At 37.2% G+C, this 12,240-nt stretch overlaps 1 protein-coding gene across 26 annotated transcripts in view; it reads left to right on the top strand.

The window, feature by feature from the left end:
- The window catches only part of HDAC9 (histone deacetylase 9), an 825,995-nt gene that overhangs the window by 449,124 nt on the left and 364,631 nt on the right, over positions 1-12,240 (top strand). For 15 of the 26 annotated variants that reach the window (XM_053926230.2, XM_053926229.2, XM_053926235.2 and 12 more), the window contains 3 exons: positions 1,672-1,822; positions 2,824-2,950; positions 5,217-5,338. In XM_053926230.2, the coding sequence (XP_053782205.1) occupies positions 1,672-1,822; positions 2,824-2,950; positions 5,217-5,338 (400 nt within the window). The remainder of the gene's footprint in view (positions 1-1,671; positions 1,823-2,823; positions 2,951-5,216; positions 5,339-12,240) is intronic. The other 11 variants (XM_053926237.2, XM_071221663.1, XM_071221656.1 and 8 more) reach the window with 3 other exon arrangements.

Raw genomic sequence — 12,240 nt, 5'->3', positions numbered from 1 at the left:
TTGAGTTAGATGCTATTATCCCATTTTTTCACCTAGTAAGCTGAGACAGAGAGAAATATTCTAAGCTGCCCAAGGCCACACAGCCAGCGAGTGGTGGTTCCACTGTTCGTGGTCCTGCCTTGTCTGTCTCCAATGCTATTCCACATCATGCCTCTCTCATCAGCCAAAACATCTGAAAGGGAAGCTCTATCTCTGTTTTCTTTAGCCTCATTCCTAAAGTCTTCATTAATGAATGCTGGCTGTGGAAATTGAATTTTGAGTGTTTCTAGATTCCTAAGATAGATTAAACTTTAATTCTATCAGGGCTTTGGGTGAAGCGTTGAATCCATTTGACCAATCCCAATATCTGTACAGAAGTAACATTCAGGGCAGAATTTAAGCAAAGTTATGAATTTTTCTGTCACAATGGAATATCTAAAAACACCCAATAAGGACCAGCGTGTCAAAGCCAAAATGCCAAAGATTTTAATATAAAGAGTTCCCAGAAATGCTTCTAACCCTAGCTCTCATGGTGAGGCTACCAGGGTTAACAGATGGAGTTGCTCCAGAGCAACTCTGGTGCCATTCTACACTGCCTTTTCTTTTTATTCGATTACTTAAAGCATAAATGTTATATTTTTAGATACCTATCTAATATAAACAGCACATTACACTAACATCATTGATACTGAGAGTTGAAAATAGTAATGATTAAAATGATATGGTGGAAACTCACAAACGAAGTTTCATGTACTGTATGGACATGAGGTGCGAGTGCGATTGTTTCTCTGTCTTGCACAAGAGGAACCAAGGCTCTGAGTAGTGCAGCAACTTGTCTCGGTCTCCTACCCAGCAATGTCAGAACTTCAGTGGAACTCAGAGTCTTCAGTTATTCCTCAGGGGGCACGTTGCCTGTGATTCATAGATACCCTTTTCTCAGTCAGAGAGAAAACTGACATCTCACAACAGTTAGTAAGAATGGTTCGTATTCATGTCACTCATTGTTTGGAAGTAAATTCAAGGGATACAGACAACCAAATCACAGTGCATCAAAGTGCAGTTTAATGGAAGTGATTCTTTCTTAACCAGCCTCTCTAATCTGAAGTTTTTGTGTGCTGGAGGAGCAAACTAGTCTGCTATTTTGAGATAAGAGCCTATTAGGAATAATAGACTGCATTCATCTATTGAGAACCTTCTCTGCCAAGTTTTGAAATTCTTAACATTTATTCTATTTCAGGTAGACTTCCCTGCAAATAACTCGTTTCTCATCATTCAGATCAGGTTATTTTCACGCCATTTCTCAGGATAGTAAATGAAGATTTTAATGGTTACTTTATAACGTGAGAGGAGTGGTAAAATAGTCTTCTGGACAGTTGCGCTGTTTGCCTGTTTTATGTATTTCATATCACAAAGACAATTCCTCAGGGAACTAAAGATTTGAGTGAATTTGGTAATGATGTTTGACAGGACAGAACAGATAATAAATAAAGCTCCTTACAAACTGCCTTATTGATGCCACTAAGACCATTTATGACATTAGGTGCTTGTCTTTAGACTTTTATAAAAAAATTGGGTAAACATGTAAACTACATTCAAACAAGTTCCAAAAGCTCGTAGCATTTCGATTTTGGTCGGTGATGACAATGAAGCTTAAGGAAATTGCACACTCTCATGTCTTTCTCTTCTCGCAAGTTGCAACAGGAACTTCTAGCCATAAAACAGCAGCAAGAACTCCTAGAAAAGGAGCAGAAACTGGAGCAGCAGAGGCAAGAACAGGAAGTAGAGAGACATCGCAGAGAACAGCAGCTTCCTGCTCTCAGAGGCAAAGACAGAGGACGAGAAAGTAAGAGGCACCGGGGGCAAAGATGGACTCTCTTCCCTCACCTTTAGCCGATCGCCATGCAGGAAGAAGCCTGAGAAAGAGTGGAATTAAACTTGTCAAATGGTCTGCATTTAACTAAAAGAATACATTATGGACCCACATGTAAAGCTTTGACCTCACCTATCAGCTCTCTGCATTCAGTCTGCAAAGCATCTCAGGAAGTAAACACAACATTGGTTGGCAAAGATACTAATTTCTGTTTTTTGAATTTCAAAAATAATGCCACAGTAAAGCAATCTTGCTATGCCCTATTGTTTAATAATGAACTTCCTTCCATATTTCCTCACTATGCCTTTCTCCAGCTCAAGTAATGATTGTTCTGTAAGTCAGGCCTTGCCTCCGTTTGGTTTTTGAGTACCAAGACCTTGGGAAGATTTAAGGCAGAGCAGTTGTTAAAAAAAAAATAATAATACATCCACAAGAGGGAGACAGATCCAAATAATTCCCCTGTATGAGGTCAGTTCAAAATCAGGTTGTGTAGCAAGGTTTAAAATGGGTTACTTGAACTGAAATTGTCAGCAGTATTTATTTGTTTAATGCTCAAAAGAATTTTTTAAAAAGTTAGTTTTTCATAATAGCGATTTAACAATGACCATTTCATATATTTAATCACTTACATGGTTTCACATAAGTAATTCTTGATTTTTAAAAGGCAGTGTTTTGTTTCTTAGTGGTGCTTTATTAAAGCTTAGAAAAAAATAGTGTTAATTCTGGGACCCCCTTTCTTCAAAAGCAATTTAAGAAATTATCTAAGGACTTTTGAAAATTGGCAGTTTCATCAGTAGTTACAAAACCTTACTATGCCATTTTCTAAAGCCTGTTTAGACTCTGGTTTCTTCTCTTAATAGGGAAACTTCATGTGCTGTGAGCAGTGGTGGTACATCTTAATTTTTGCTAAACACTTTAGAAGCAGGAAGGATGAAACTCTACGTCTCATCTGTTTCCGTATGTGTGTGTTTCAGGGGCAGTGGCAAGTACAGAAGTAAAGCAGAAGCTTCAAGAATTCCTTTTGAGTAAATCAGCAACGAAAGACACTCCGACTAATGGAAAAAATCATTCCGTGAGCCGCCATCCCAAGCTCTGGTACACGTATGTGCAGTGTTTAACTGTTTTTATTACTGGAGTAAAGAACACAGGTTGTGTATTCAGCCCACCTGGCACAAATGTGGGGCCTGTCAGTTCTCAGCTGTGTAGCTATGGGTAAAGATTTTGAATTCTCTAACATCCTGCTTTCTTCTTTGTAAAAAAGGACACTAATAGCCCCAGCCCTCTTGGCTTGCTGGGAAAGTCGTATGAAATAATGTGGTAAAGTGTGTAACAGAGGGCAGGGCTTAATAAATGTTAGCAGGTATCATCCCGAGGGCCAGGAAAGATATACGTACTTCGCTCAATAAGTAACTGACAACAGTGTGATGGGGCATGGAAATGAGTTCATACTTTGCATTTTTCTATTCTCGATGGTGCATCTGATATCTTCACAATAATTTCTGAATATTTGACAGGTTGAGATTTCATTTTACTTGGCTTGATAGAAGATGGAGATTGGAGCTATTTTTGAAAGTCTAGAAGATTTTTTACTTAAAAACAAAAAAGGAAGGACAAGGGAGGGAAAGGGACAGAAAATGAGGGACGGTAACCGTGTAAATCTCAGTCTTCTGTGACTAGTTTCCCCCTGCTCACGTCACCTGACTTCTTCCCACCCTGTAAAGTGAGGGTAGGTTGGCTTTTGACGCACAAGCACACCACATACATGCTGTGGTGTCACAGTTTTTATAGAACCGTGTTTCCCCGAGTCCTGTAAAGAGATGCTGTACCATCCACAATCCTTCTTTCTGCAAGTATAAAGCAGGAAATGGCTTTAAAAACTAGGACAAAATTTATAGGCAGAGCATATTTGGATAATAAACTAATAGATAATAGTTACATTTTCCTCATTTTATAAATGTGTTTGCTGAATGACCATAGGTTTTATACTTATGTATATTTAACCCCTCACATCATAAGGATAAAGGAGTAAGTAGTCAATTACCCTGTTACAAGAATGAAATTGTAAGCATCCCGGGAGTTCTATTTAAAGCATTATTGTTCTTACAATTCTATTTTGTAAGTATCTGACCTTCTCTGCATCCAAAAAAAGTAACTGAGATGGATTCCAAAATGTTATATAAATACTTTATAATGGTTTTCGTAACTTCTATCATGCAGATCAGTTCACTTAAGAAACCAGTCCCTAAAGAAAATGTTCACATATTCAGTCAACATCACACTCTTTAAAAAGAAACACAGTTTTATTACCTAAAATTGCAAACACAATTTATAACTAATTCATATTCTTTATAAGCCTGTTTTAAGAAGAGAATTTTTTTTAAAAATGGGAGACAACTATGCATAAACAACTTGTCAGCTGAAAATTCTTTAGCTATTCCTTTGGGTTTATTAATCATGACTCTCAAATGTTAGTTAGCAAATTTTTTTTGGTACTAAACTGAACTCCAGTAGGCTCCAACTCCAGACAACCTTGAATCATTAATTATAGAATCTGAATTTACTACTTTTTTTGCCAGTAGAGCTAGATGAAATATCTTTCAACCAGTTAATTCTTGAGAAAGTAATTCAAATGAATACTGGTAGATCAATCACCTTGTTGGTGACACTATGCCTTGCCCATCATTTTCTTCACATTTAATAATTCTAGATGTTTCTATCCCCTGGCTAGTCTATGTTCAGTCCTGTACACCATTCCTCACTAGCATAATTGCATCTTCTTCACTGTCTTTATGCAGAAAAGAGGAAACATTCTGAAAAATCAGTTTTGCAGTGAAGAAAGCTGTGATCCCCAGTCCTCACCTGGGTCTCCTATATGTCAGGAGACCTGAGGCTGCTGGCACAGTGCTGTCTTTTCGGCAGAAAACCTTCTCGTGCACTTCCAGGCGTTAGCTAGCAAATTTTTAAAAAGGAAATGCTTCTATATGTTTACTTTAACTTGGTTGATCTGCATTGTTGACTGAGAAGGATTCAGATGATGACTTTTTCACTAGTATGGCTCTTAAGAAAACATACACAATGATCTCAGATTATCGTGACTCAGGCTCTTGGTAAATTCTCTCTTTCAATAAAACAAACTTTTCTATGTGACTGTGACCCAACACACGGTGGGCATTCTTGGGAATCCTACATCATTGCATAACATATTGCGATCGTGAACTTGGTTACGTGAGGCTGTGGTTTGTACACACAAAAAAGAAAGAACATAAACACAGCTGAGACACGTGTACAGCATGTGCAACTGATTATTGCTGACCAACATGCAGTAAAAACTCCAGTGCAAATGGTGAACCCTCCTTTTCTCTGGCAGGGCTGCCCACCATACGTCATTGGATCAAAGCTCTCCACCCCTGAGTGGAACATCTCCATCCTACAAATACACATTACCAGGAGCACAAGACGCAAAGGATGACTTCCCCCTTCGGAAAACTGGTAAGTCAGTTTGCTCTTCCATAACATCCCTGTCCTTTGCTTGGCCTCTAGAAGAAAGTCAGAGGATTGGACTCAGAGCTGTTATGCCCTCTGTATTAACAAGTGTGTGTGTGCACATGGGTACATACACACACACCTATTTTTTCATCAGTGGATTCAGTATATAATTGAAGTGCCTCTCCTAATTTAAAAGTTTATCATATTTGGATTTTAGTCAGATTATCTTATTAGCAGTGAACAGTAGAATTAAGGAAAATAAAAATTTGAGTTCTCAGAAAATTGTGATCTTTTCCATTAATGAGGATCTCTATAATTTTCCCCATTTATCTAATTTTCTGGTGAGCCTCGATCATTTGCCCCAAAAATGAGAATAATGAGTTTTTCATTCCTCACACATTTCAAAAACTACATTTTCATTGTTTAAATGGTAAAAGCAGATAAGGCCAAAGCTACCTTCTGAGTAAGTGACTTGCCTAATGTCTCACAGATTTCAGGAGAACTCAGAGTGAAGTTTTCTACCTAATAATCTCATGTAATTATATTAAAATTCACGTAGGGGAACTGGGACAATGAAGCTTCTATTTGGAATTTAGTGAGCAGCCCTGTGGCTCTGAAGCCTATTTATCTTTACATCTTTATTTTTTGCCCCCTGATATGTGCATATTTAACATGTTATATGCTCTTACCCCTGTAATAAATATAGGAGTAAGATATAAGCATAAATAGCATTTGTGTACATTTTGTTCTATATCTTATGATTTCTTCCACGTATGGTTCTTTAGAGAAAGTGGCAAATCAAAAAAGAGAATATATATCCACAATTGATCTGAAAAGGTATTCAGAGAAGATAATTTGCTTCACTGTATTTTACTCAGGTCTACTTGAAGAAGTATAGATCGATGTAATTTGTATATGAAATCTTCCAAGAGAAAATGATTTTAAATAATTATACTTATCTTCTAAAGCAATGCTGAATGATTACAATGGATATACACTGTGAAAACACATGCTAAGGTTATTTTCTCTCACATAATTTACCTGTAGCATAAGGAAGAATAATTTACCTGTAGCATAATGAAGATTTAAAAATAAAATCAATCCTGAGCAAGAATTTATTATTTAATATCTATTGTACCATTCACTGGAGAAGGATGGTCAGTATTGCAAAGCTATCCATGTCTTTTTCTTTTAATAACCCAAAGATTTTTGCATTTCTACTATGAAAACAATAGGTGTAATAAAATACTTCAAGAAGGGCATGCAAAGGGAAGAATGAGTTTTATGTATTGCATCAGCATTTTACACTATTATCTACAAATCAGGTTGCCTTTTACATAAATAAACATCTCTGGGATAAAAGGAAGAATGCACAGAGTGAGCCTCCCTGTATTTCTCAAGCACAGAGTAGAGTTTATGAAAATTGATCCATAAAGGACATGAGTTTTAGAACGTGTGGTCTTTGATCTGCAGCCCTGACATTTACTTGCACCAATGCATGTGGAGGAACTATTGACAGAGATTATGTGAATATTGCCCCAGGTCTCGGGGCAGTGACTGGCATTCAAGAGCCCATGGAGTCACTAAAAGGAAAGAAAACACAAGTCCCCTTATGGCAGGAGGTTACTGATGAGTGATATAGTTACATTCACAGAGAAAGACTTCTGCCCTGCTGTGCACAGCCTTTGAATGTATTCTTACCCCTGGGAGATTGAAAACTGACTGCAGAAGAAGTGGCCTTTGGAACCAGTAAGCATCCAGAAAGAAAATGTGTTTTGCTTTTTTTTTTTAATGCTGTAGGACAAGTATAAAACCCCATACTTTGTGCCCCACTGTTTCCAGGAGAAGAGTTTAGGATTTTTTTCCTCTGTGAAGAGTGAATAAGCGAGCAGTTAATGTATTCTTTTAGAAATTCTCCCCTGCAACAAAATTCAAAGAGAAATCCTGCTCAGGATACGTGTTATAGAATTTTATGTGAATCTGTGTTAATATGAAAGACATTTTCTGTGTCTATGTAGCATATAGTAATAGTGAAAAGATACAGCCCTTGTCTTTCCTATTTTTTGTGTTTGCCCAGTGTTTTAAGTTTCTTCCTGATGATTATGAAATGTCAGGCAATTCATGTGTAAAACCAAACATTTTCTAGCCCTGTACCAATAAAGTTCTTGAACAACTATTAATACTTTTGTATCTCTGTAGGGGCTTCAAAAATTTCTTAATTCAATTCCCGTTGCCTAAGAAAAATATGACATAATTAAATACAGATGTTTTCCACACATTATCTAAAATACTTAGAGATACCCTTCATTAATTACAAATAGGCAGAACTCTTACACCTTTTATAAATATAATCCATTTGGTGTATTTCCAATCCCCTGTGAGAAAGTTTAGACATATATTTGTATTAAATAGAACAGCGTCAAAATACAGTCAAATAATAACTTTAATTAAGCATTAGCTGTATTTTAGTGACTCGAGTTATTACAAAAGAAAGTAATCAGTAACAAATTAGCACAATTAAACATATGTGATGATTGGTGAGACTGCATAAGATGATTTTTACAGAAAGCCACATCCCTTTAAATGAAATTTAGAGCAGTGGCCTCAATCACACAGTGGAAATGCCAGGACAGCTACCACGGGGTCAGGCTTTTGTGTTGGCCCTGATTATCATCCTCTGTGGTCTACTTGGATTTCACTGAACTGAATCTTAGACCTAAAGGAAGTTGTTAAATAAGTGGCTGCTATCTTTTGATCTGATATAATACTAAATACTCTCAGTTTCTTTTAAACCTACATCAGTACTGAACTGCCAGTGTGTATTAGCAAGATTTAAGGGAGTAAAGCTGGAAGCAGAGTAAGAAAATCTTAATGACCTTAAAAAGTGGCCCCAGGGGTGTCCCTGAAGCAGCACACACAATTTGGAACCTCTATGACCTCTTCGGACCCGGCCAGACAGTGACAACCTAGAGACAGTCAGCCATGGAAGTCTCGTTTGCCTGCAGAGATCTGACCTTTGTCAAGCAGAGCGGACCTTTACTTCCTTCCCCTCAGGAGAATGGTAGTTGCTCATAGCATTTGAGCTTTTGGGAATCATCAGAATGATAGGAAAAGTTGGCTGCAATCAGGCCCGTTTCTAAATCGTTCTTAAGTGTAGGAATTGAGTCTTTTGTTCCTTTCATAACCGTGAACATCAAAGACTTTCCTACCTACCTATAAAGTTGAGAATAAAATAATTGTTTTAAATTATTTTTATTTATTCCCTTTACTTCAGGTAGCACTTCCTTTTAGAAGCACACTCTGTAATTCCTTTCATTCTATAACACAAGGGTTTGTTTATACTGAAATTTGGAAGACTTTACTGAACTGTATGGTTTGGCTACAAGTTATATCTTGCTGTAGCAGGTGACCTTTCCCACCTAATATAGTATACTGCTGGACAGACAATAAACTATAAAACAGGGGGAGAAAGCTTCTGGGTCCAGGCACTTTTGAAAGAGTACATATTTCTCACCATGATAGTACATGTGTGGTGACTTTGAACTGACCTTCAAAACCATTTGAATTGGATTCTGTTCCAGTGAGTATGTGCATATGTTTCATAAAATATTATGGTAAAAAGTTCTAGAGGTTTTATGCTCCATTATATTATTGGGGTCTTACCCAGTGAACTTTGCTTCTCTTTGAATGTTACAGTGTTTCCATTTAATACTTCTGAACAAAGTGAGCTGGCTGGCAAGATTAACCTCTTAAAGTGCACAAGTCATATAAAGCTTGGCTTAGGCTAATAGGACCGTTCCAGCCCCGCTGAAATATTCATTTTAATGGCCAGCACCACTAAAATAAGGCTCAGAGATGGAAGGGGTCCAAATGTAAGTTAAGGCTTTGGAAGGCCAATGTCATTTTCCACACTGAGTAAATTGGAAAGAAGGCAGAGATGAAATATATATCCCTTAGTGTAGTAGTTAGGATTTATGTTGTGGTACTTTGGTAACCTGCTCAAATTATTATAATCCAGAATGAATGCAAGGAGGGTTTTTTTTGATGTTTTAAAATATTTCTGTCTTCTCCCTCTAGTTTTTATTTAAATGTTTTATTTATTGAATTTTGAGAGAGAGAGAGAGAGAGACATCAGTTTTGTTGTTCCACTTATTTATGCATTCATTGGCTGCTAAGTCTTGTGTGTCCCTTGACCCGGAATTGAACCTGCAACCTTGGTGTCCAAGGATATGCTCTCACCAAATGAACTGCTGGGCTGGGGCTGTCACTAGTTCTCTTTCTCATTATACCTGCACACACATTTCTGCACAGGTAGCACTAAGGTAGCGCTTCTGCTTAGAAAAACATTCACTCATAACCTTATTCCAGATTGACAAAAACTGAGACATTTATATATGACATTTATATATTTTAGTACTCTCACTTCCACTGTTGTGGCGATTCTTGCTTAAAATTATTGAAATATGCTCCTCATGATAAATTTACACCAGTTTTCTGAGAATTGAGAAGCAATATGACACAGTAACCCAGGCTTTGAATCCATCCCCTGGTTTGAAATCTGGATCCCAATCTTGGAAGATATACTTGACCTCTTGAGGCCACAGTCCTCGTCTGTAACATGGGGATAATTATTGCACTTGGGCCGTGCACTCTCTTGGAGAATTCAGTAAATTAGTGCATGGAGTGCATTTAGGATCACACCTACCATTTGAAGAGTGTTGGATGTTAACTTGCCCCTTCTAGTTGATAAGGAATTGAGTTTCATTTATTTTCATGGGGTTAAAACTAAATCTCTTATTGTTGCAGAAAGCCTTTTTAAGGTCTTACATTGTAACCATTATTGATAAAACAAGTGAATTCAGGAGACAATAAAACATATTTTTATTTTAATCTATGTGCCACTTGCCATGCTCATGTCAAGCAGGGCACAGAGCCTGGCACTTCAGAGGCCAGGACAGGGTTCAAACGCAGCAACAGACTCGTCTCTCTCCCTCCCCATAGAAGGAGCTCCGATGGAGGCTCTGCTCCCTAGGGCCAAACAGAGTCTTCCTTTCTGCCATTGACTTCACCTTTAAGTAAGTAAGATTTACAGAATAATGAGTAGATAGTAGAGCAGAGGGTTCCCATGTTACTCTTCCCTCTCCCTCAGAGCCCTTGCTCTTATTAACATCCTGAACTAGAGTGATACATTTGGTACTGTTAATGAACCACTATCGATACTTTTTATTAGTGTAGTACACAATGCACATTAAGTTTTACTCTTCATGTTGTAAAGTTCTACACATTTTGACAAATGCCTACTGCCATGTCTTTTATCCATTATTACAATATAACAGTGTTACTGCCTTATAAACTCTCTGTACTCCATCTATTCACCCCTCCCCCTGACCAACCTGTGGTGACCACTGATGATTAGCCTGTCTCTGTAGGGCTGTCTTCTGCAAAATGTCCTATAGTTGGAATCATACAGTATGTAGCCTTTTCAGACTGGCTTTTTCCACTTGGCAATGTGCACCTAAGATTCCTCCATGTCTATTTTGTGGTTTGAAAGCTCATTTCTTTTTAATGCTGAATAATATTGCATTATATGGATGAACCAGAGTTTATACATTTACCTATTGGAAGACACCTTGGTTCTTTCCAACTTTTAGCAATTATAAAGCTGCTATGAACATTTCTGTGCAGGTTTTTGTGAGGATACAAGTTTTCAACTCAGGTAAATACTTAGAAATGTTATAGCTGAAACTTACGAGAGAGATTGCTAAACTGTCTTCCCAAGTGGCTGCTGGATCATTTCGCACACTGGCCTGCAATGGATCCCAGTCCCTGTTGCTGCACATACTCAGCAGCTCTTGGGATTTTCCGTTTCAGTTTTTGGATTGTGTCTATTCTAATAGTCATGTAATGCTTCTCATTGTGGCTTTAATTTGTAATTTCCTAGTGTTACCATGGCACATCTTGCTGCCTTTACTTTAACCTATGTCTTCTTTACATTTAAAATTGTTTTCTTGCACGCAACATACAGTTGGGTCTTCTGTGTTGTGTTTTGTTTGTTTGTTTAACCCATTCTGACCATCTCTCTAATTAGTGTGTTTAGATCATTCACATTTAAAGAGGCTACCGATATAGTTAGAACGAGTTTGTAACTGTTTTCTAATCATTACACTTTCTCTGTTGTTGTTTGTTTCTTTTTTATCTTCCCCTCTTTTTTTGACTTGTCTGGTTTTAATTGAGCATTTTATATGATTCCATGTGCTCTACCATCTTAGCATATCAATTGTATCTCTTTTTAAAAAAAATTCTTTTCTGGTTTCTTCAGAGTTCGAAGTACGCATTTACAGCTAATTTACATCCACTTTCAAATAATGTTATACTGCTTTATAGGGTATAGGCACCTTATAACAGAGTATTCCTGGTTCCTCTTTCTCATCATTTACAATGTTGCTGTTGCTGATTTCACTGTTCCACAAACTAAAATTACCTAGTACATTGCTAATATTATTATTTTGAATAATCTATTAGATCCATTAAAAATAAGAAAAATAAAATATTTTATTTTACATTCATTTAGTTCTCCCTTTATAGAGATCTCAGTTTTAGCCTACATCCTTTTCTTTCTTACTGAAGAACTTATTTTAATATTTCTTGCAAGGCAGGTCTACTGGTAGCAAATGTCCTTAGTTTCTGTTTATCTGCAAAAATTGTTATTTCTACTTCTTGTTGAAAGGATAATCTCACTGAATACAGAATTCTAGGTTGCTGGGTTTTCTTCTTGTAACACTTGCAGCACTTCACTATATTCTCTTCTTGCTTGTGTCATTTCCGACAAGAAATTTGATGTTATAATCATCCCTGTTACTCTATAGGCAAGTTGCTTTCGATTCTCCTGTGGTTGCTTCGAGGAT

The sequence above is a fragment of the Desmodus rotundus genome, chromosome 6, assembly GCF_022682495.2.
Source record: "Desmodus rotundus isolate HL8 chromosome 6, HLdesRot8A.1, whole genome shotgun sequence".
Taxonomy (NCBI): Eukaryota; Metazoa; Chordata; class Mammalia; order Chiroptera; family Phyllostomidae; genus Desmodus; species Desmodus rotundus.
This window is presented reverse-complemented; position numbering and strand designations above follow the sequence as displayed.